This window comes from Eschscholzia californica, unplaced genomic scaffold (genome assembly GCF_041429995.1).
Source record: "Eschscholzia californica isolate CP2 unplaced genomic scaffold, dmEscCali1.0.p SCAF_5, whole genome shotgun sequence".
NCBI classification, from domain to species: Eukaryota; Viridiplantae; Streptophyta; class Magnoliopsida; order Ranunculales; family Papaveraceae; genus Eschscholzia; species Eschscholzia californica.
In genome coordinates this window covers 15005922-15028491 of record NW_028238472.1, presented here as the reverse complement: position 1 = coordinate 15028491, position 22570 = coordinate 15005922, and the positions used below count along the sequence as shown (strand labels likewise).

Genomic DNA, 22570 nt, shown 5'->3' with positions numbered 1-22570 from the left:
TCTCTAAGTGTTACTTTATAATTCCAACCAATAAAAAACCTTACTTTTCAACTACTTTTTATCTGTTGGATTGAAGAGGGACATGTGTATTAAGTATAGAGACTTTAGAGATCTCCATTGGAGACCAACAAAAATTAGACTGTCTCTATATTGACATTTAGGAAAGAGTATCCTTATTGACACTTGACAATTAAGATTTATAGAGTGTTTGTTAGAGTGTCCCATTGGAGATGCTCTAAGAGTGAGAATCTTAATTGGAACTTGACACATAAGATAAATAGAGATTTTCTTTGAGTATTGCATAAGAGATGTTATAAATGTCACAATACTTTGAGAGAGGTAACTCTTATGTCTTAAATCCGAGAGGTATAATCTTCCACCTTAGAGAGTTAGAGGTCACGGGTTCGAGACACACGCTGAACAATTCCAAAAAACTCTTATGTCTTACATCTGAGACTTTGAGTTGGAAATCAACTTTGTAACAACTCCAGTCAAGAGTTGTTGAAGTTTTGTCATTATTTCCCCATTTAAAATTGTCTTTTACTCATGGTTCAAACGTCATTCTTTGTTTTCTTAATACTCCGCAACTCTTATGTCTTAAATCCGTAATACTTGCCCATTAGTTCAAATGAATATAAAGCTACTAGGCTTTGGGCCTCTAATATATATATATATATATATACACACATTTTATATAAGCCAAATGTATTGGTTGCTTAGTAGCTTTCGTTTGATCTTTCTTTATTATCTGATTTGTTTTGTTATCCAACTACTCTCATTGTTTGTTGTGGGAGCTATGAACAGACTATACCCTAATTTGTTCGGTTTCTATGTAACGTGTGTGTGTATATATATTTCTGTTCCCTACATAGAACCACAACTATCACTAGGCCATGGGTTCCTCAATACAAATCTCCAGAAGTGTAGCTGTGATCGGGGCTGGTGCAGCCGGCTTGGTTGCATCGCGAGAGCTATGTAGTGAAGGTCACAATGTAGTCGTCTTCGAGCGGAGTAACCGGGTGGGAGGTGTATGGGTATACGACCCAAATGTCGAATCCGATCCATTAGGAACCAACCCATTTCGAACTATCGTTCATAGTAGTCTATATGATTCTCTTCGAACCAATCTCCCTTCTGAAATTATGTGTTTCAGGGATTACCCATTTGTAAATGCTTCAAGAAGGTATCCCATTCATGTGGAGGTTTTGAACTATTTAGAAGAGTTTGCTAAACATTTTCAACTCAATGAGTTGATTAGGTTTGGAACGGAGGTAGTTGATGTTAGGTTTATTGATGATTATGATGAAGAAAAAGGGGCCGATACGAGAAAATGGGCTTTGAAGTGGAAAAATAAATCAGATTTATTCGAGGAGGTGTTTGATGCTGTGGTTGTTTGTAGTGGGCACAACACTCAACCACGAATTGCAGATTTTCCAGGTCTTTAATCTTTTCATCTTTCCAATTTTCTAACCATAAACAATAATATTCTCTTTATCTAGTATAGGGCTGGGAAAAAAGTCCGCAAATCCGAAACTCGTCATGGGTACCCAAGTCCGTTAGAGGTCGTAGGTACCCGAAATCCGAAGACGGGTTTAGCCCGACTGACCCGATGAAATCAACAGGTCGGGTACGGGTTTTGAAGTGCTACCCGGCATCCCGCCCGATAATCTTTACCCGACATAACCCGCTTAATAATGTCATCCATTTATACGATAATACCTATGCGCATTATATTTATGCTTGCTTGTATGTATTTACCTATGCATGTATAATATATATAGATATATATATAGACATATTTTTAAAATATTTGAAGTGTATAATATAGATATATATACATATATTATTGTCCAAGTGAGGAGTGCCCTTGACACAACATTGTTAAGAGAAACTTAATTAAATTTTAGTTTCGATAGAAATTTCTGTTCCATCGAAATAGAATTATTTTGGTCACTTCGACTGAGATATTTGAAACTTTGGTGAAAACTCGATACCCGAGAAACCCGAAAAGTTTGATGGACTTGGACGGGTTCTGGACAAGAGGATTTTTTAAATAACCCGCCCGCCCGATTAAACCTGAAATCCCGAATAGACAGAGAGTTTAAAAGCCCGACCGGCCCGACCCGATGAATGATATGAACCCGACTGGCCCGACCAGCCCGACCTAGAACGATTCCCACCTCTAATCTAGTACCTAATTTCGCCCAAATATTAATTAGCTCTCAAAAGTTCATACTAATTGGTTCTAAGAAAAAAGTTCATACTTCATTAGAAATTTATTTTAGAGGCAATCCTTGTAAGTTGTAAAATGTAAAGGCGCTCCCTTCCCTACAAAATTCTCCCTCAAAATTGCCTCCAGGCGTCTTTGACACTGATATAGCCACCAGGTAAGTAAGTTGGTCACTTTTTTTTTTTTTTCTGTTGAAAGCTAGTAAATTGGTCACTTTGTTAGGGAATAGTTAATATATTGAACAATGACAAAAACACTCTCACCAATTGCAATTTGTGTAATATTAATAGTTCTTTATAATCATTTCTCGACGCTCACACATGTACATAAATTTTTCTCTAGGTTTTAAGACATGGCCAGGAAAGCAAATTCATAGCCACAGTTATCGTGTTCCTGAACCTTTCCGAAATCAAGTATTTTTCTTAACTATCTATCTTTCTCTCCTCGTGGTATGTAGAAATTGCACTTAAATCGGATAGTCCTCCTTGTTCATTTATTTAATTGTTTTGCGTGTCATATAGGTTGATTTGATCGAAATCATTTTTTATTTAAAAAATTGGTAGTTGAAAGTGGAAGGCTCAATCGCGTTACCATATTATTAAAACGACTAACTCATCATTTCTTGGTTCTAATTACACAGATTTCACATTTTTTTAAACCGTATGATTCTGATATCATATTATTATTGCTTATTTATGAACAAAATAATAATGTCAAGGTTCCATTTGTGGATCTTATGAAAAATTTTGTACCCTATTTATATGTTGGTGAGAACTATAGTCAATTTTGTTACGTCAAAGTGTGAAATTTGTAGTTTCAGAAGTAGATCTACAAATACTTGAATGAAAGTCATTATGGTACGTAAAAATAAGATGTGATAAATTGTAGGAGTGTCCAGATGCCAAACATATTCCAAGAGACTAAATAGATCTCTCAACAAAAAAGAGAGACTAAATAGACGAATCTGTCTATATAATAAAAGAGAAGAGTATTTATTTTAAAATATACGATCATCTTCAATGACTAAGATTACACTTTCTCAAAATTGTCTCAAAGGGTTGAGATTACATCTCTCAAACTTATCTCCAAAGGTTATGATTATACCTCCTAAATTTATCTTCAATGCATAAGAATACAACTCTCAAATTTATCTTCAAAATTTGAGATTGTAGAACTGTGCCTATCCGACACGGGTTATACTCTCATATATACATGTTGCTGACGTTTTGACCTGCTAAATATAAAAAGTGATGTAACGCTTACTTTGTTTCGGTGTATCAATGAAGATTATATAAGACTATCACAACATATTTTACTTTATTTCTTTAACATTGATAAATTCTAATACAGATATATGTGTACATACAGGTAGTGGTTGTGATAGGAAATGCTCCTAGTGCTAAAGACATATCTAGGGAATTAGTAAGAGTTGCAAAAGAAGTTCATGTTGCAATTAGATCTTTGACAAAGAATGAAACACCTACAAAGCATCTTGTTTATGATAATATGTGGCTTCATCCAATGGTAATAACCAACATTGATCTCACCGAAAAAGATAATGACTTTTGTTTGCTTTTTCTTTTTTTACTAATATGATAACATGGCTTCCTACTACACTTCCTATATGTTAATTTTGAAATTCTCAAAATCGACATATGTATCTTTATATCATGACGATGAAGGAAGGTTGAGATGGTTATAGGGAGTGTAGTAGGAAATGGAAGTAGTACGCCTATCATCGCTTTCTTAAAAAGGAATAGTAATTCATTTTTGCAATTAGCTTACACTTTGTTTACTGATTTATGCAAGTTTTTGTAGACCAAAAGACTTGGGACAATAAAATATCTTCGAGTTAGAAGGTTTCATTTCAAAATCATTCAACTGTTTTGAAAAATCAAATTTGTTCAAAATTAGGTGTGATTGAAATCCAACTTGGGTGGCAGTAGTATAAATAGCTCCTTGGCTGCTCATCTGCTCAAGTTTTGAAGTATCTATGCACAATAAATATATTAACCCATATATTATTGTGGTGTTCATTAATTTGAGAGGTTAACTAAATATTACTAAAATTGATTATAGATAGAGAGTGCTCATAAAGATGGCAGTGTGGTGTTTGAAGATGGAAGCTCAATTCTGGTTGATGTCATTATACATTGTACTGGGTATGTCTCACTCATTACACATTTAATAATTAGGCTAGTGTTTATCAAGAAAAACTCAGTGCCTTTTATGTATCCCGTTACATCTGTTAGGAATAATGACCTAATTAGCTTGTTGAGGAATATGAAGATAAAAGATGTGAAAGTGAAAGTGAAAGCAGAGACGCCAAGATAATTTGACGTGGCAAAAAGTCATTCCAAGATAGAAGGTAAAATAACCACGAGACCTAGACCAGAATTCTTCCATTATGATTAAATAATGGGTTACACAACACCAAACCTATGGTGGATAAACCAACTCTTCAAGATGTGTGGAAACACTCTTGGATAACAACTCTTCCCTAAACAAATAGAGGATTAACCAACTCTTCAAGATGTGCGGAAACACTCTTGGATAACAACTCTTCCCCAAACAAATAGAGGATTAAACAATTCTTCAAGATGTGTGGAAACACTCTTGGATAACAACTCTTCCCTAAACAAATAGAGGATTAACCAACTATTCAAGATGTGCGAAAACACTCTTGGATAACAACTCTTCCCTAAACAAATAAAGGATTAAACAATTCTTCACGATGTATGGAAACACTCTAGGATAACAACTATTCCCTAAACAAATAGAGGATTAACCAGATTAACCAACTCTTCAAGATGTGTGGAAACACTCTTGGATAACAACTCTTCCCTAAACAAATAGAGCATTAACCAAATCTTCACCAAACCTATGGTGGATAAACCAAACAAGAAAGGGGATACAAAGATTTCTTACTCCTTGAGATTTGAACAAATCCTAAAATACCACAAAACATGATGAAGTTTAACACAAACTAAATTGCTTCACAAGATTAATAATCTTCTTTTCTTCAAACCAATGTTCTTCTCTTTCAACATCTCTTGAAATGATCACTTCAGAAATCTCACCTTCTTTCTTTGTCTCATCACTCTGATCTCTCTCTCTAACATGAGAATATATGATCTGAGAGGATTCTCTCTCTCTCTCTCTGTTTCATCTCTCTAATCTATCTCTAACTTGATAATATATGATCTGAGAGGATACTCTCTGACTTGAAAGTATGAATAATATTTTTCCATTCATTCCCTTTTATAATGATAATTAGGGAAGTATTTTATTAGAAACAGGATTCGCTTTTAGGCTTGAAACAGGAAACCTATTTCACCCGAAAAAAAGGAATAGGGAAAATCCTATTTCAACAAGGAGTCTTTTTTATATAAGGAGGGACCCCAACAACATCTACTTGCAATTGCCAACGTATGACATTGCAAAGGTATTCATACATAAATAAGATATGAGCAATTTAAATTGTGAAAGAAACACACCTAAAACTCAACTAAGCTACTGGTCTAAAGATCAATGAAACTAATGAAAACAAAATTATAGATAAATAAAATATGAGCAATTTAAATTTCTTTGAAGAATACGGAGTATATTATAATTAATTCTGTTGAAATTAGTTCTTAACCAAACAACAAATTTATACAATCCCACGATATGACTAATGACAACCAAATAAATCAATCTGTATTTTCGTGGAATATGTTTCATGAGAATGTTGGATAGAGTGTTCTTTTAAGGATTTCTGGAATAAATCTTGACACATCATTTTAAAGATTCTCGTTGAGTTTTGAATTAGAGATGGATATTAAAGAGAAACTCTAAAAAATCCTATGTGGCATTCTAAGATTTAGAGTTTAAATGTTGCGCTAGAGATGCTCTTTGAGTTTTTCTCATTTGTGATATTCTTGATGGACAATTTTACGTCGCATTCAACTATTATATCTTAATAACTAATATGTTTAATTTTCAGGTACAAGTATCATTTCCCGTTTCTAGAGGCCAACAACTTAGTCACCGTGGATGAAAATCGTGTAGGACCTCTGTATAAACAAGTTTTTCAACCGTTTTTGTCTCCGGGTCTTTCGTTTATCGGCATGCATTTAAGGGTTCGTCTTTATTCACAGTATACTTAATCACTTGTTTCGTAAATAATATATATTGTTAGTACTAAAAATTTGCGGAAGCTATCGAACCTATCCTAGAAATTGATCCGATTATGAAAATTATCGAAAAGCTAAGCCAAAATCTAAATATGCGAACAGAATTAACGAGGTTCGACTTTAAAGCCTACGTCCTCGGGCGAAAAGAAAACTTTATTGAAGGATAGATGAAGACGACTCACACAACCCGCAAGTTCGTCCCTAGATGATACCGTATAGAATTTAACCTTCTACACTAGATCTTCGACAACCGAGAAATTAAACACCGCTAAAAACTATGAACAAAATTTCTCTGTCACTTGCTCTCTCTTTAGCTCTCTCTAAAGAAGAGTTGTTGTGTTTGTTGTTGATGTGTTTATGTGTTGATTGGCTCCCCTATTTATATATTATTATAAGTCGACCTAAACCAACCAATTTGAAACTTGCCAAACTGAAAAACCGCCCTTCTCAATTTGAATTTCCAAAACCGCCTCATCTTGATTTCCAAACCGCCTACAACCATGCATCCAATAATAAACCGCCAATGACCATGTTAAACCGCCTCCCACAATTCTCCATCTCGTACACAATTTGATATACTTTAAATTTTGGACGAACACCAGGATACTCTTTGTAAGATATATCTGCTTCTTGTAACTTCATCCGACTGCACCATATGACCATCATTGCCTGCGTACCCTTTTATAGGATCAAGCCTACCGTAGTTCTACCAACCCTTCACATAAAGTTTACCTTGTCGCCATTACGCCCTTTCGGGCAACTTAACACGAAACGATTTGTAGCAATTCCAGGCAATGCTGAAACTTGCTACACGTCACCACTTTAGTCAACATGTCCGCGGGATTCTCATCTATGTGTACCTTCATGAGAGAAACATCACCTTCCTTTATGACATCTTGTACAAAGTGATATCTGACATCGATATGCTTAGTACGAGCATGATGAACCTGATTCTTCGCCAAGTGGATCGCACTTTGACTATCACACCATACATCGACGCACTCCTGCTTAATCCTTAGATCATCCAGAAGACTCCACAAACACAAGCTTCCTTCACACCCTCGACCATAGCCATATACTTGACCTCCGTAGTAGATAGCGCAACTGTAGATTGTAATATCAATCACCAACTAACTGGAGCACCATGTACCCTAAATACATAACCAGTAGTAGATGGTCTTTTATCTAGATCGCCAGCATAATCCGAGTCAACATAACCGCTTAGCTGACATGTGTCTCCACCAAAGCACAAACCCGTATCAACGGTACCCTTTAAGTACCTCAAGACCCACTTCACAGCTTCCCAATGTGTCTTCCCCGGGTTTGCCATAAACCTACTAACCACACTGACCGTTTGTGAAATATCCGGACGAGTACACACCATAGAGTACATCAAACTGCCAACTGCACTAGCATAAGGTACACGATCCATATGATCCTTCTCCACCGTAGTAGTGGGAGATTGTCTTCCCGAAAGCCTGAAGTGTGGTGCCAAAGGTGTTGACACCGCCTTCGCATTCTGCATCCCGAATCGAAAAACTACTCGTTCGATGTGACCTTTTTGACTCAAGTAAAGTTTCCTACTTGACCGCTTTCTCTTAATCTCCATTCTCAGTATCTTCAATGCAGCGCCCATGTCTTTCATCTCAAACTCTTGACTGAGTTGAGATTTCAAGTTATCTATGTCCACCATGCTTCGAGAAGCAATAAGCATGTCATCCACATACAAAAGGAGATAAATAAAGTCACCTTCGCGAAGCTTCTTGATGTATACACAACAATCATAGTCGCTTCTGCGAAAACCATACTTTAGCATGAAAAAATCAAATCGTTTGTACCATTGGCGAGGGGATTGTTTCAATCCGTAAAGAGACTTCCTCAAACGACATACTTGATTTTCTTTACCCTCAACCTTGTATCCCTCAGGTTGAGCCATATAAATTTCTTCTTCTAAATCTCTGTGCAAGAAGACGGTTTTAACATCGAGTTGTTCCACCTCAAGATTACCATGAGCAACAATACTCAATAGCACCCGAAATAGAAGTATGTTTCACGACCGGAGAGAAAATCTCATTGTAGTCGACCCTTCTTTCTGTGCATAACCCTTGGCCTGTAGTCTTGCCTTATATAGTGTACCCTTGATCTCAGAAGAATCCTCTTTCTTCTTGTACACCCATTTATAACCAATAACAGACTTCCCTTTGGGCAATGGGACAACCTCCCATGTCTTGTTATTGTGAAGAGACACCATCTCTTCTTGCATAGCAACCAACCAACTCTCTCTTTCCTCCGCGGTTATATCTTGTTTGAAGGTGACCGGCTCGTCGTCTTCCACCGATAGTGCATATTCAACCACATTTGCCTGCCCATAATGCCTAAGAGGTTTGTCTGACCCTAACCTCTGTACCGGCTTATATAACCGTTTCGGCGTTGTACCGAAACATCCTGCTGCTATTGTTGTAAAACTTGTGTATCTTCCCCCTGACCCTCCTCATGATCGGGTTCATCAATTTTCTCATCCTGAGTATTATCATGATGCTCCACCTGATCATGATTCCTAAAAACCCGTTGGTCTTCGGCTTCTACTTCCACTACTTGAGCTTTAGTAGACCTAACATCACCACAACTAGGCACAGTAGCTTTCGTCATAGCTATAATAGATGACTCGTCAAACACCACATCTCTGCTGATTACAAACTTCTTGTCTTCCGTACACCATAGCCGATAACCCTTGACTCCTGTAGCATATCCTAAGAATATTGCCTTCTTTGCTCTATTATCAAGTTTGTTACCTTTAACATGGTAATAGGCCGTACAATCGAAAACCTTAAGTCTATCGTAATCTGCATGTTCACCTGACCACACCTTGTAAGGTGTGCCGTCATCTAAAGAAGAATGTGGAGACCTGTTCACAATATAACATGTTGTAGCAACAGATTCTGCCCACCATTCTACGCCTAATCCGGAACTGGAGCGAATACATATCGCCTTTTCAAGTAGTGTACGGTTCAATCTCTCTGCGACTCCATTCTGCTGAGGTGTGTTTACTACTGTCCAGTGCCTCACAATGCCTTCCTGATTACAAAACTCCTTGAATGCCCCATCCTTGTACTCGGTCCCATTATCCGATCTTAACGTCTTCAGCTTTCGACCAGTTTTGTTCTCAACCATTGCTTTCCACACCAGGAATGTGTTGAATACCTCATTCTTATGCTTCAGAAAATAAAGCTAGACAAATCTCGAATGATTATCAACGAATGTAACAAAATACCTCGAACCACCCTTAGAGGCTAACTTTGTCGGTCCCCAGACATCGGTATGTACGTAGTCTAATACCTCTTTGCTCTTGTGCTTGCTTGTAGAGAACGTCACCTTGTGTGCCTTCCCGAACACACAATGCTCACAAAACTCCATGCAAGGCTTCTTTATGTCCTTCAACAAGCCTTTCCCGCACATCAAAGATAGACCCTTTTCTGACATATGCCCAAGGCGCATATGCCAAAGCTTCGTACAAGTTGTTGGATCCCTTCTACTCATTCCTACTGCTACATCTCCCTTAATTGTTGTCCCCAAAAGTTTGTATAAATTACCGTAACGAGTACCTCTCATTACCACCAAAGAACCCTTAACGACTTTTATGGAGCCATTCTCTATAATTATCTTACAGCCGTTCCGCTCTAACACACCGAGGGAAATTAGATTTTTTCGCAAATCGGGTATGTGTCTTACGTCCGTCAATGTTCTCACCACTCCATCGTGCATCTTGATACGTATTGTTTCGAGTCCCACAGTTTTACATATATTATCATTACCCATTATAACTATACCACCATCTATACTCCTATAGGTAGTAAACCACTTCCTATTTGGACACATGTGGTGTGACGCCCCTGAATCAAGCATCCACTTATCGGAGATATTCTCAGACACCTCTGTCACCGAGAAACATTCGTTCGGGTCTTCTGACACATATCCCGCCTCTTGCATCTCTTGTTTCCCCTTGTAGCCTTCGTTCTTTTGCTTCAACTTTTTTTTTGGACAAACCGCTTTAAAGTGGCCAAGCTCACCACAACTAAAACACGTTTTCTTGAAAGAGCCTCTAGATTTGGATCTAGATTTCCCTCCCTTTCCTCTTTCATTACTCCTCCCCCTCGTTGCAAACAACCCTTGTGCTTGATCCTTGTCTACTCCACCCGACGTCATACTGCTAGTAGCAACCTTACGAAGGTTATCCGCTAATAACGAATTTCTCGTCTCTTCCAAGCTTAGACTATCACCAACAAGCATTCAAAGTTTGAACAAGGTTCTCATAGGATTTAGGTAATGAAAGTAACAATATGATGGCTTGGTCCTCATCCTCAACCTTAACATCAATATCCTTCAAATCTGAGATAATCTTGTCTAACCTGTTCACATATTCCTGAATAGAAGAACCTCCATTCTACATGTGAATAATTTGGATCTTAAGTAGACCCGATTCGTTAAAGTTTTCATCATGAAATTGCTTTCTAGCTTTAACCACACACTCGCCGTCGTTGTTTCTCCATCTACTAGGAACGCCACGTCCCTCTCAAGACACAACATAACGGTTGCCCGTGCTTCGAGATCTAACTCTTCCCAATCCTCATCTGACATATCTTCTAGTTTCTTTCCCGTCAACGTCTTGTGTAATTTCTGCAAGATTAGCAGATTCTTCATCTGCATCCGCCAATAAGAAAAATCGTTTTTCCCATTGAACTTCTCTATCATATTTCCCTGATTTGACCGTACCACTTCACGATCCCATCTTCTTCTTCGTTCAATCTCAACAAGGCTCTGACACCAACTGTTAGTACTAAAAGTTTGCGGAAGCTATCGAACCTATCCTAGAAATTGATCCGATTATGAAAATTGTCGAAAAGCTAAGCCAAAATCTAAATATGCGAACAAAATTAACGAAGTTCGGCTTTAAAACCTACGTCCTCGGGCGAACAAGAAAACTTTATTGAAAGATAGATGAAGACGACTCACACAACCCGTAAGTTCGTCCCAAGATGGTACCGTATAGAATTTAAGCTTCTATACTAGATCTTCGACGACCGAGAAATTAAACACCGCTCAAAACTATGAATAAAATTTCTCTCTCACTTGCTCTCTCTTTAACTTTCTCTAAAGAAGAATTGTTGTTGATGTGTTTATGTGTTGATTGGCTCCCCTATTTATATATTATTATAAGCCGACCTAAACCAACCAATTTAAAAACCAACCAATTTGAAACTTGCAAAATTGAAAAACCGCCCTTCTTAATTTGAATTTCCAAAACCCCCTCATCTTGATTTCCAAACCGCCTACAGCCATGCCTCCAATTATAAACCGCCAATGACCATGTTAAACCGCCTCCCACATATATATTTATATATATATTCGGCCGTATCAGTTAAAATCTGTAGCTAACACATTTATGATCAACCATTGAGGTTTACTACTTTAAAAAAACCATTGAGGTTTACTATCTAAGATCAAATCAACATTTTTTTTATTTTAGGTTGCTCATTTTCCCTTATTCGAGCTGACAGCCAAGTGGGTAGCTGGTGTTTTATCTGGTCAAATTTCACTTCCATCTAAAGAAGAGATGGTGATGGATGTTGAAGCTTTTTATTTGAAACTTGAAGCTGAAAGTGTACCTAAGCATCACAGTCATAAAATGATGAATATTAAGGTACAATTAGCTAGCTAAAAATTCTCATAGGGCGTTTTTTGGTCTCATATATGAAACCTAATTAGGACAAAAAAGATTAAATAGTTTAGAATTTGATACAGATCAACTTAGAAAAAACTCTATGTCAATCATGACTTTTACAAAAGTTTATAGCAAGGCCAACTTTTACCCTCCAAGAACTATAAAAATGACTGATTTTGATATTGATATTGATATCCTAGTTGTAGTAAATACAATTGTGAGAATAGTCTCACATGAAAGAAAGACTATCTGGCAACTAAGAATATGATGCATAGGTTCTCTCCACTCATTGTCAATTCATTTTGAGTTAAACTTAACATGGTATTAAAGTTAGGGTCACATGTGATAAGCTTAAAATTCACACGTACTCCACGTCACCTGAAAAAAAAATATGTTTTTGACTAAACACGCCACACGTGAAGAGGCTTGTTAGAATAGTCCAACATGAGAGAAAGACTATCTAGCAACCAAGAATATGTTGTACAAATCCTCTCCACTCATTGTCAACCGATTTTGAGTTGGATGACCACGAACTTAACCACACTTATATCCCTTTTTCCACACTAATTTTTATAGTATTACTTTAGTTGATTACATGTGGTTTTCACTGAATGGTTATCTTACAGTTATTTCAAGCTGAGAGCATTGACTGGCTCAGTAAGGAGTGCAAATGTTTGCCTTGGGAAGAATGGAGAAAGCAAATGGAAGTAGAAGCTTTTACAAGACCATTTACTAACCCAGAAACGTATAGAGATGAATGGGAAGATGATCATTTGATTTTACAAGCACAACAAGACTTTCTCAAGTATTTATCACCAAAGAGGAGTCATTAGAATCCCCAAAATTTCCTTATACTTGGTTATTTTGGTATATATTGTTGTGAGTTTATTTTGGTATTCCTAATAATTTGACTTATATTATATTATTATTATTGTTATACTATATTAAATAATAGGCGTCCACTAATTATCCATCAATGTCCACAAACATCTAAGAATGTCTATAAATATTAAAAATACGTTTTTGAAATATTGGTACAAATATATTATTTCATATGATTAGACAATACTGATAATATTAAAATAATAGATGTCCACTAATAATCTATCAATGTCCACAGATATCCACGAATGTCTACAAACATTGAAAAATATATTTTTGGAATATTACTACAAATACATTATTTCATATGATTAGACAATAATGATAATATTAAAATAATAAATGTCCATCAATGTCCTTAGATATCCAAAAATGTCTACAAACATTGAAAAATATATTTTTGAAAATATTAGTACAAATATATTATTTCATATGATTAGACAATACTAATAATATTAAAATAGTAAATGTCTACGAATGTCCTTCATAATGATGATATCCACCACACATTTTGTCTATGGATTGAATATTTTGAAATGCCCCCAACATTTTGTTTATGGACCAAATGACTTGAAATGTCTCAAGACATTTTGTCTATAAACCAAATGTCTTGAAATGTCTATAAAGATATTTTGTTTATGGATAAATGTCTCGAAATGTCTTAAAATGTCTACGGAACATTTTGTCTCTGAGTGCCCCCCAATGTCATAAACCACTACCACCCCTATAATATTGTTATATATCATTTATTACAAATTATTAATCTAATTTGATAATTATTATTATTTTTATTATATTCCTTACTGAAATGTCTTTAAGTGTTCTCACGTGTCTTCCATATTTTTAGAAACATTCTCTCTTCAAAAGCTCCTTAAATTTACACTAAAATGTCACCATATGTCCATATAACCCATTTGTCCTGAAATGTCCATAAATTTCAGGATATTTAAAATGTTCTAAACGAATAACACAAACATTTGGAGACATTTGAAATGTTCAAATCGATAACATGAACATTTGGGGACATTTAAAAATGTCCCCAACCAATAACACGGACATTAGGGGACATGAAAATGTTCCCTAACGTCCTGAACCACTATCGTCCCTTTAGGTTAGGGTTTTTGACGAAAAAATTAATCACGAATATTTTGGGTAGAAATTTGAATGAGAATTGATGTTTTTATCGTATTCAAGCTTGAAGGAGTGATTCAAGATAGGTTTTGTTGATTTTGGTAAGAGATTTACTGCTTCTCTCTCTCTAAAACTCTATATTTCTGTATTGCGAGTTTTAATTGATTCTTTAGTTTCTAATTTATAGTAATTGGAATGGGTTTCATCAAAGGAGAAGCTAAACAACTAAATCAAGGTAAGAAACTCAACAACTTTGACGATTATTGAATCTATTATGGTTTCTAGAGTTCTAGGTTTATGAACTTGGTGATCTTTATAAGAGTTAATTCCTATTTGGCCCCAAACTTTGTGACCAGCTTCTTTTATGGCCCCCTATTTTTCATAAATTCAAATATGGCCCCTTTTTTTTGGTGTAAATGTCATAAGTACCCTTCCTATATATGTTTTTTCAAAATAAAATTATTTCTAAAAAAGAAATTCCAGCTCACTTACACCTCACATATCTCTCCACCTCACCTCTCTCTCTCTCTCCAACTCACCTCTCTCTCTCTCTCCAACTCACCTTTATCTTCTCCGACGAAGGTCGTCGAAATTTTTTTCGGCCGACGACCTAAACATAAAAAAAAACCTCTCAACTCTCTCTCTCTAAACACTCCGGCTAAGGGGCTTCCCTTCGCCAGAGTCGTGAACAGACCGACTCCCGCGACCTGTTCACGACTCCGGCGAAGGGAAACCCATTCGCCGGAGTGTTTAGAGAAAGACGAGAGCTTTTTTTTTAAGTGTTTAGGTCGTCGGACGGAAAACTTTTCGACCGACGTCCTTCGTCGAAGAAGATAAAAGTGAGTTGGAGAGAGAGGGGAGTGAGTTGGAGAGAGAAAGAGGAGTGAGCTGGAGAGAGAGAAAGCGAGAGAGAGAGAGAGGGGTGAGTTGGAGAGAAAGAGGTGAGGTGAAGAGATATGTGAGGTGGAGAGATATATGAGGTGTAAGTGAGGTGTAATTTCTTTTTTGAGAAATAATTTTATTTTGAAAAAGTATATATATAGGAAGGTTACTTATGACATTTATATAAAAAAGGGGGTCATATTTGAATTTATAAAAAATAGGGGGCCATAAAGGAAGCTGGTCATAAAGTAGAGGGCCAAATAGGAATTAACTCTTTTTATAATTGATACAACTCCAAGCTGTATATAGCTGGGAATTAGGTAATTATGAGATATAAGCAACGTTGGAGAAGTTATTTGACATAGTTTATCGACCGAATGACAATTTCGAAGGACTGTACAGTGTCGTCTGTTGTCGGCCAATCTGGGTCTTGTAGAGTACCCGAACGGGTTTTCCCAAAACATGAAAGTTGTAGCTTAAGATGTTGGTTTTCCGAAATGGTATGGTACATGTCATTTGAAGTTCAGATGAAAGAGTTATGATTATTACAGTGCAAATCGTGCTTTAGAAAAATCCGATGTACTGTTGTGTGTGTTTTGTAATGTTTGAGGATGATTCAAGCTGAATTTGGCGAAGACTTTCAATAACCGAATGCTAAGGAAACAAGTACCTTTGGAAAGGTGTAGTATTGATATTATTTGGACATGGCTATGAAAGTTAGAGATCGATTGAAATTCGAGTATATCTTCGAAGTCTTCCAGACTTGACATACGGTTTGAGTTTTCGTTGTTTGTAATTATTGTGTTTGTTCTAAGAAGGTTTCTAGTATAAGAACCTAATGTTTCTATTCGATATATTTGGGCATTCTTCCTTATCCTAGAGTACGCGAATGAGGAGGAATAAGCTCGTCTAGTGCGTAGGCGGGAGGTCTGTGGTTATGGAAGGACTGAGGTAGAGGTTCTGAATCCTACGGACGCGACAGATCCCTCTTGGCTAATGCTGTAACATTCTCTTCAATAATTTAGAAAAGATAGAGTTGCAGAGAACAGATAGGATAGAGAGAGAAATAGAAATATAAGTGTATGTCTGTATATTTGTGGTTGAAGGCAAGTGATTTATGTATCTTAGGGATATTGTAACTGATTTAGTGGAGAGATTGTAACCAACTAATTTAGTGGGAAGATTTGTTGGAAAACCGTGACAGAGAAAAGTAGAATGAGTAGAAAGTGGGGTAGAAGTTATTTTAGGGATACACGTTGGTATTTTTAAAAATTTAATTAATGACACTATTCCCCTTCTCTTTTGAGTTGATTTACATAAAGAGAGACTTATACGAACCGTCGAATGTGATCTGTATAAAACTCCCGATAAAAATGGACGGTCAGACTTATCCTTCATGTAACAGACTGACCTGTTTTATTATAATAGGTGAAATATGCTACGTCTTATAGTCTTATTCGCCATTATGTCTAGAGTTTAAGCATCATAGAAATTGAGTTTTAATGATGAACTAGAATATGTTTAAATGATTTTACTGCGATACAAGAAATGCTTTCGAACTATTTTACTATGATCGTGAACTACTTAAGATTTTCTTGTATGTACCCGACTGCGGATTATGTCAACCTACGGGCACGTAGCCATTGAGGTTAGGATGACATATGAACATGGGTGTAACCTGTGTGAGACCGGTGAGGTGGGCGACACTAGTCATGAGACCCATGGGTGTGAAGTGCTCCACTCGTTCGCCATTGGTGCTCGTGCTTCCAGCTCGAGGCTCACGACCATACACCCTGACCGCTCGCCTGAGAGGTGACACTGATTGGGATCTCTCTGCTTTGTGTGCGATATGACGCTTGGTTGTTCCATTCCCGTGTTTGATAAGAGAATGACGTGAATAAAAATACTAGTTTTAATATATGAATGTAACTGATTTTGAAAGATCAAATTAGATGCATGACAAGAGGATAAGGTTCCGATCCTTCCATGAGTATTGGGGGACGACTCTCTTATTCGAACTCGGTGACCAAAAACATATTTAGGTACTTAAGGTATACATGTATCACGAGGTAAACTCTTCAATGATTGGTGAGTCCTTTGGTGGGAGAGGGACTTACCGGCTAGGGGTAAGTCTGTTTCTCGAGAAGATGCTAGTGCATTAGCTAGTGCCAAAATGAGACGTTACTATCTAACGCAATATAGATTCTCCGGAGGAACTTTCTCTTAATTGGGAGCGCACCATGGGTGGGCAGCTAATCATTGCTATTGCTTGCCAGATATAAGGAAAATGTTTTGTAAAAAATATATATAGTAACTAGTTTGAGAAATCGTTTTGTCATGATGTTTAGAACTTATTAAATGAACTTTTGAAAACGTGATGGGTTTTGAATTAGTCTTCTACCAAAATAACTCGTTAGTTATCTGACCCCCTACTAGTTGCTAGAGTGCAGGTGCTTCGTCGTAGCCTCGAGGCGGAGTGTGTATTCCAGTCTTGTCTGATGAGGCTAGTAGCGTTACGTTGTTTACTTTGGTTTTTGTGTATTGGCTTTTCCCTATTTCAAGGTTAAGGTCACGGAACAAGACATATAAATATATATATATACTTAACACTTAGACTTGTTTATAAGTTGTATTGATGTTTATGAGGCTTTTGTAATTCTCTTGTGGTTCGTGTTTCAACCCGAATTAATGTTGAGTTTGTTTAGCTTCCGCTCGATAGTATATTTCTGTATATGCGAATGTATGATTTGCATGACAGGTTTTACAGGTCCGACCAGTTCGATTTATAGAGGAGACTTTGTCGGATTTTTGTCTCGTCTGTGAATTGTAGGGACGTGATCGTGTCTATTTTGGGACACGGGGCGTCACATTTCTGGTCTTCTAGAAAGAACCATTAAAAGGAGTCTTAATTTCAAGAGTCATCCGAAAACCAATAATGTTGGTACCTTTACCATTATAGCATAGTATTGTTCATTAGTCATTACAATACCTTCCTCCTATTGTTAGAATCACGCACCTGAAATAATGAAAAAGGTATGAACTAAAAGAAATCAGATCAAATCAATCCCAGATCTTAATTCTAGTTTATGTAATTTTTCTATTAACCATGAGTTTTTGTATTCTTTTATCTATCTAATGGGGTTGGATCTCAGAACAAGTCTACATCCTAAATGCACGAGCACGAGCAGGCAGCACTCAGCAACAAAATGCCTGAGTTTAAGAACACTTGTTTAAACATCCATTACTGAGAAAAAAAAAACAAGCATCAACTCGTATTAAATGCATAAAATACACATAAATCTACTAAGTAAACTTGAGATCCACATCAATATAGAAAAACACTACGTAAGGTGTTTGTTTCTTTATTGTTTGAATCTGGCTCGCTTGAGTCTGACTTGTTTTGGTCAAGGGCGCAAGATTCATTTTAAGTTATTTCGGACAATAGGCTCGTAATTCAAACCTATTTATATCTAACTCAAATGAATCTAAAATCAGTCTGAGTCAGCCACTCAGACGAGCTAAACACACGAGGCAAATGAAAAACAAACATTTTAAAATTTGACTCTAGTCGAGTCAGGTCTCCGATTCCGATATCATATTTGAGTTTGAAAAGAAACAAACATCACCTGTGTCAAGTGAATCACCTCTATTGGTAAGTACAGACGAAAGTCATCTTGTGCTTGTTTAATGAAATGCTCATCTTCCCATTCATCCCTAAAAGTTTTCGGCTGAGCTCTTGCTCTTCTAAGATTTTCCTCAGTCATTTGCTTTCTCCATTCTTCACAAGGAAGAACTCCACACTCAGCAGCAAGCCAATCACTGTATTCACACTGAACAGACAACCAAACTATTTTTTAACATTCATACTATTCTCCAAGAATCAATATATTTCATATTTAGTTCTTATTAAATCACATTCATACCTTAAAGTCAAACAATTTATGAGTTTTGTGTTTAGGCACGCCTTCGGCTTCAAGTTTCAAATAGAAGGCTTCAACATCCTCCGTCATTTTTCCTTGAGATGGAAGCGAAATTCGACCCGATAAAACACCAGCTACCCACTTGCTTTCCAACTCAATTAAGAAGAACGAAAGTAGCTGATAGCAATTATAACATCAAAATATATGTATCAAATTCCCAACAAAATGAGAAAATAAAGTAATGCCAAGAGGGACTGACCGAAACAGGTATGCCAATGAAAGCAAGCCCAGGAGCTAATAATGGAGGGAAAATTTGCTTATATAGAGGTCCTGTTGAAAAGGGGGCTTTTAAACCAAATTTGGGTTTGGGCCTAATATAAAAGTGTGGGTTTGAGTAAATGGTTTACCAAACTAGAAGGGGTAAAAAAAGTAAAAGCCTCATGAAATTAATTAAAAGGGTGTAGAGAGTTCTTTTCTTAGTCAAGTTCAAGAACAATCTAGAGAGAGAAAGTAAAAGGAGAATAGTATACAAGAAACTTGAAGAAGAAGACATAGATCTAGTATGAATATTGTGTTTAAGGTAAGAACTAACTTCAATATCTAGTTTAATATTGTGACAAAACTTTGTGTCTCTTGTTTTATGAGATTGTGTAGATCTAAAGAAGCTTTATTATATGAAAGTATGTTGATGTGAATCTTTTGAGTTTATTTGAGTGTATTGAAGTATCTATACCTCTAATCTCCAACAAATTGGTATCAGAGCCATATTAGTTTATCAATTCAAGCTTTTTCAACTTTTTTGAGATCTAGGGTTTGTGAAATTTTTGGGGATCTTTTAAGAAAATGTCAAATATGATACAACCTCAAATACCTAGGTTAACTAAAGAGAACTATGAACATTGGTGTATTCAAATGAGTGTATTATTGGGATCTCAAGATTTGTGGGATATTGTTCAAAATGGTTATGTAGAACCAACTCAAGAAGAAGAGAGTTTTATGAATGATGTACAAAAGTGTGTTCTTAAAGACTCAAGAAAGATGGATAAAAAAGCCTTATTTCTTATCTATCAAGGAATTGATAGTCCTACATTTGAAAAAGTGTCCGAAGCAAAATCATCAAAAGAGGCTTGGAATATTCTCAAGAATTCATTTAGAGGAGTTGATAAAGTGGTAAAGGTTCGTCTCCAAATTTTGCGTGGTGAATTTGAAAGATTGAGTATGAATGAAGGAGAACTTGTCTCCGATTATGTTTCAAGAGTATTGTCTAATGTTAACGAAATGAAAAGGTGTGGTGAAAAATGTGATGATGTTCGGGTGATGGAGAAGATTTTACGGTCTTTGACACCTAAATTTGATAATGTGGTTATTGTCGTTGAAGAATCAAAAGATTTGGAATCCATGACGATAGATGAATTGATGGGAACATTGCAAATCCATGAGCAAAGGGTGAATAGAAATGTCGCAACCTCTTCAAATTGTTCGGTTGATCAAGTACTTCAAGCAAAACTCACCTTAGAAGAAAAACAATATACACCCCAAAAAGAAAGAGGCTATGAGAGTTATGGTAGAGGTTATGATAATGGTAGAAGAGGCTTTGGAAACCAAAGAGGGAGAAATTTTTTTAATAGAGGAAAAACAAATGAACCAAGAGGAAGAGGTAGAGGAAACTTTACTAGAGCTTATAATAGCCAAGGTAGAGACAAAAGGGATATTGAATGTTATAATTGTCACAAGCTCGGGCATTATAGTAATGAATGTTGGTATAAAAATCAAGTTAAGGAAGAATCAAACCTTGTTGAAGATGAAGTAGAAATTAATGTTGATCCTACATTGTTATTTTCTTGTGATGGTTTTGACGAATCACAAACAAACACTTGGTATTTCGACACCGGTGCAAGTAATCATATTTGTGGAAAAAGAGAATTGTTTGTTGAAGTGAATGAAAGTGTGAAAGGGTGTGTAAAGTTCGGTGACTCCTCAAAGATACCGGTGCTAGGGAAAGGTAATATCCTCATTCAACTAAAAAATGGAAAACATAACTATATTTCCGATGTCTATTATGTTCCCGCAATGAAAAATAATATTTTGAGTTTGGGACAACTTTTAGAAAAAGGTTATGATATAAGATTGAAGGATCTTCATCTCACATTAAGAGATAGAAGTGGAACTCTAATTGCTAAGGTAAAGATGGCAAAGAATAGATTATTTCCCTTGAACATTCAACATGGTGATGCAAAATGCTTAAACTCTATTGTGAAAGATGAATCTTGGTTGTGGCACTTGAGACTTGGGCATCTAAACTTTGATGGGATGAAGACCTTGGCAAGCAAGAATATGGTAAGGGGTTTACCATGTATTGATCACCCAAACAAAGTGTGTGAAGGGTGTATCTTTGGCAAGCATCATCGCACAAGTTTTTCTAAAGAAGGGAGGTGGAGAGCATCTAATATATTGGAGCTTGTGCATACCGATGTTTGTGGTCCATTGAAGCCAATGACAAATGGAGGTAACAATTACTTTCTCACTTTTATTGATGATTTTAGTAGAAAAACATGGGTTTATTTCTTAAAAAATAAATCCGAAGTATTTGAGGCATTCAAAGAGTTCAAGAACATGGTTGAGAAACAAAGTGGTTTTATGATAAAGAAACTAAGGTCCGATAGAGGTGGAGAATACACCTCAAGAGCATTTGATATGTTTTGTAGAGAAATGGGATTGTTCATGAACTTACTCCGTCATACACACCACAACTAAATGGAGTTGCCGAAAGGAAAAATCGCACCATATTAGACATGGCAAGAAGCATGTTAAAAGAAAAAAGTTTGCCTAGAGAATTTTGGGGTGAAGCCGTTGCATGTGCCGTATACTTGTTAAATAGATGTCCCACTAAAAGTGTCTATATGAAGACCCCACAAGAGGCATGGGGTTATTACAAGCCTAGTGTATCTCATTTAAAGATATTTGGATGTATTGCTTATGCAAAGATACCGGAAGCAAGAAGAACAAAACTTGATGACAAAGGTGAGAAATGTATCTTTCTTGGGTATAATGAGCAAATGAAATGTTACAAGTTGTTTAATCCAATTGTCAATAAAGTTCTATTTAGTAGGGATGTGGTATTTGAAGAAGATTTGGCATGGGAATGGAAAGGAAAAGAAATTGTTCAAGTTGAACTTAGACTTGAAGGAGAAGAAGAAGAAGATGTGCCACCAAGAGAATTTCAAAGAGACCCACAAACACCATCGTCCTCATCTCCATCATCCTCATCATCGGGGGGAAGTTCTAATGAAGGGCCAATGAAAACAAGAAGTTTGAGAGAGATATATGAAGTTGTGGATAATGAAGAAGAATTAAACTTGTGTTGTTTTCTCATGGATTGTGATCCTATTAGTTATGAAGAAGCCATCCAAGAAGAAAAATAGGAAAATGCTATGAATGAAGAAATTAATGCAATTGAAAAAAATGATACTTGGGAGTTGACAAATTTGCCAAAAGGATACAAACCTATTGGTGTGAAGTGGGTGTATAAGACAAAGAAGAATGCAAGTGGAGAAGTCCAAAGATACAAAGCAAGACTTGTAGCTAAAGGTTACAAGCAAAGAGCCGGCATTGATTATAGTGAGGTATTTGC

General features: G+C 36.4%; 2 protein-coding genes across 2 annotated transcripts; one reads left to right on the top strand and one right to left on the bottom strand.

Annotated features, from left to right (window-relative positions):
- The first annotated feature begins 870 nt into the window (after positions 1 to 870).
- LOC147537365 (flavin-containing monooxygenase FMO GS-OX-like 4) lies at positions 871 to 13073 on the top strand. Its single transcript, XM_086644479.1, has 7 exons — positions 871 to 1437; positions 2573 to 2643; positions 3599 to 3754; positions 4310 to 4392; positions 6216 to 6351; positions 11930 to 12103; positions 12751 to 13073. Exons 1-7 carry the CDS (start codon positions 894 to 896, stop codon positions 12955 to 12957), a joined length of 1371 nt encoding a protein of 456 aa, XP_086500605.1. The 5' UTR covers positions 871 to 893; the 3' UTR covers positions 12958 to 13073.
- A 4865-nt stretch (positions 13074 to 17938) lies between these two features.
- LOC147537364 (flavin-containing monooxygenase FMO GS-OX-like 5) lies at positions 17939 to 19260 on the bottom strand. The gene is made up of 4 exons (XM_086642431.1): positions 19199 to 19260; positions 18943 to 19116; positions 18664 to 18849; positions 17939 to 18035 (listed from the first exon to the last, which is right to left on the bottom strand). Exons 2-4 carry the CDS (start codon positions 19027 to 19029, stop codon positions 18000 to 18002), a joined length of 309 nt encoding a protein of 102 aa, XP_086498557.1. The 5' UTR covers positions 19030 to 19116; positions 19199 to 19260; the 3' UTR covers positions 17939 to 17999.
- Positions 19261 to 22570: the final 3310 nt, after the last annotated feature.

Excerpts from the sequence above, each read along its gene's own strand:
- LOC147537365 (XM_086644479.1), top strand. The coding sequence starts at position 894 with ATGGGTTCCTCAATACAAATCTCCAGAAGTGTAGCTGTGATCGGGGCT. Across the intron at positions 2,644-3,598 it reads CTGAACCTTTCCGAAATCAA|GTAGTGGTTGTGATAGGAAA; the intron begins GTATTTTTCTTA and ends GTGTACATACAG. Across the intron at positions 6,352-11,929 it reads TTATCGGCATGCATTTAAGG|GTTGCTCATTTTCCCTTATT; the intron begins GTTCGTCTTTAT and ends TTTTTATTTTAG.
- LOC147537364 (XM_086642431.1), bottom strand. The coding sequence starts at position 19,029 with ATGACGGAGGATGTTGAAGCCTTCTATTTGAAACTTGAAGCCGAAGGC. Across the intron at positions 18,850-18,942 it reads ATAAATTGTTTGACTTTAAG|TGTGAATACAGTGATTGGCT; the intron begins GTATGAATGTGA and ends TTGTCTGTTCAG. Across the intron at positions 18,036-18,663 it reads GTCTGTACTTACCAATAGAG|GTGCGTGATTCTAACAATAG; the intron begins GTGATTCACTTG and ends TCATTATTTCAG.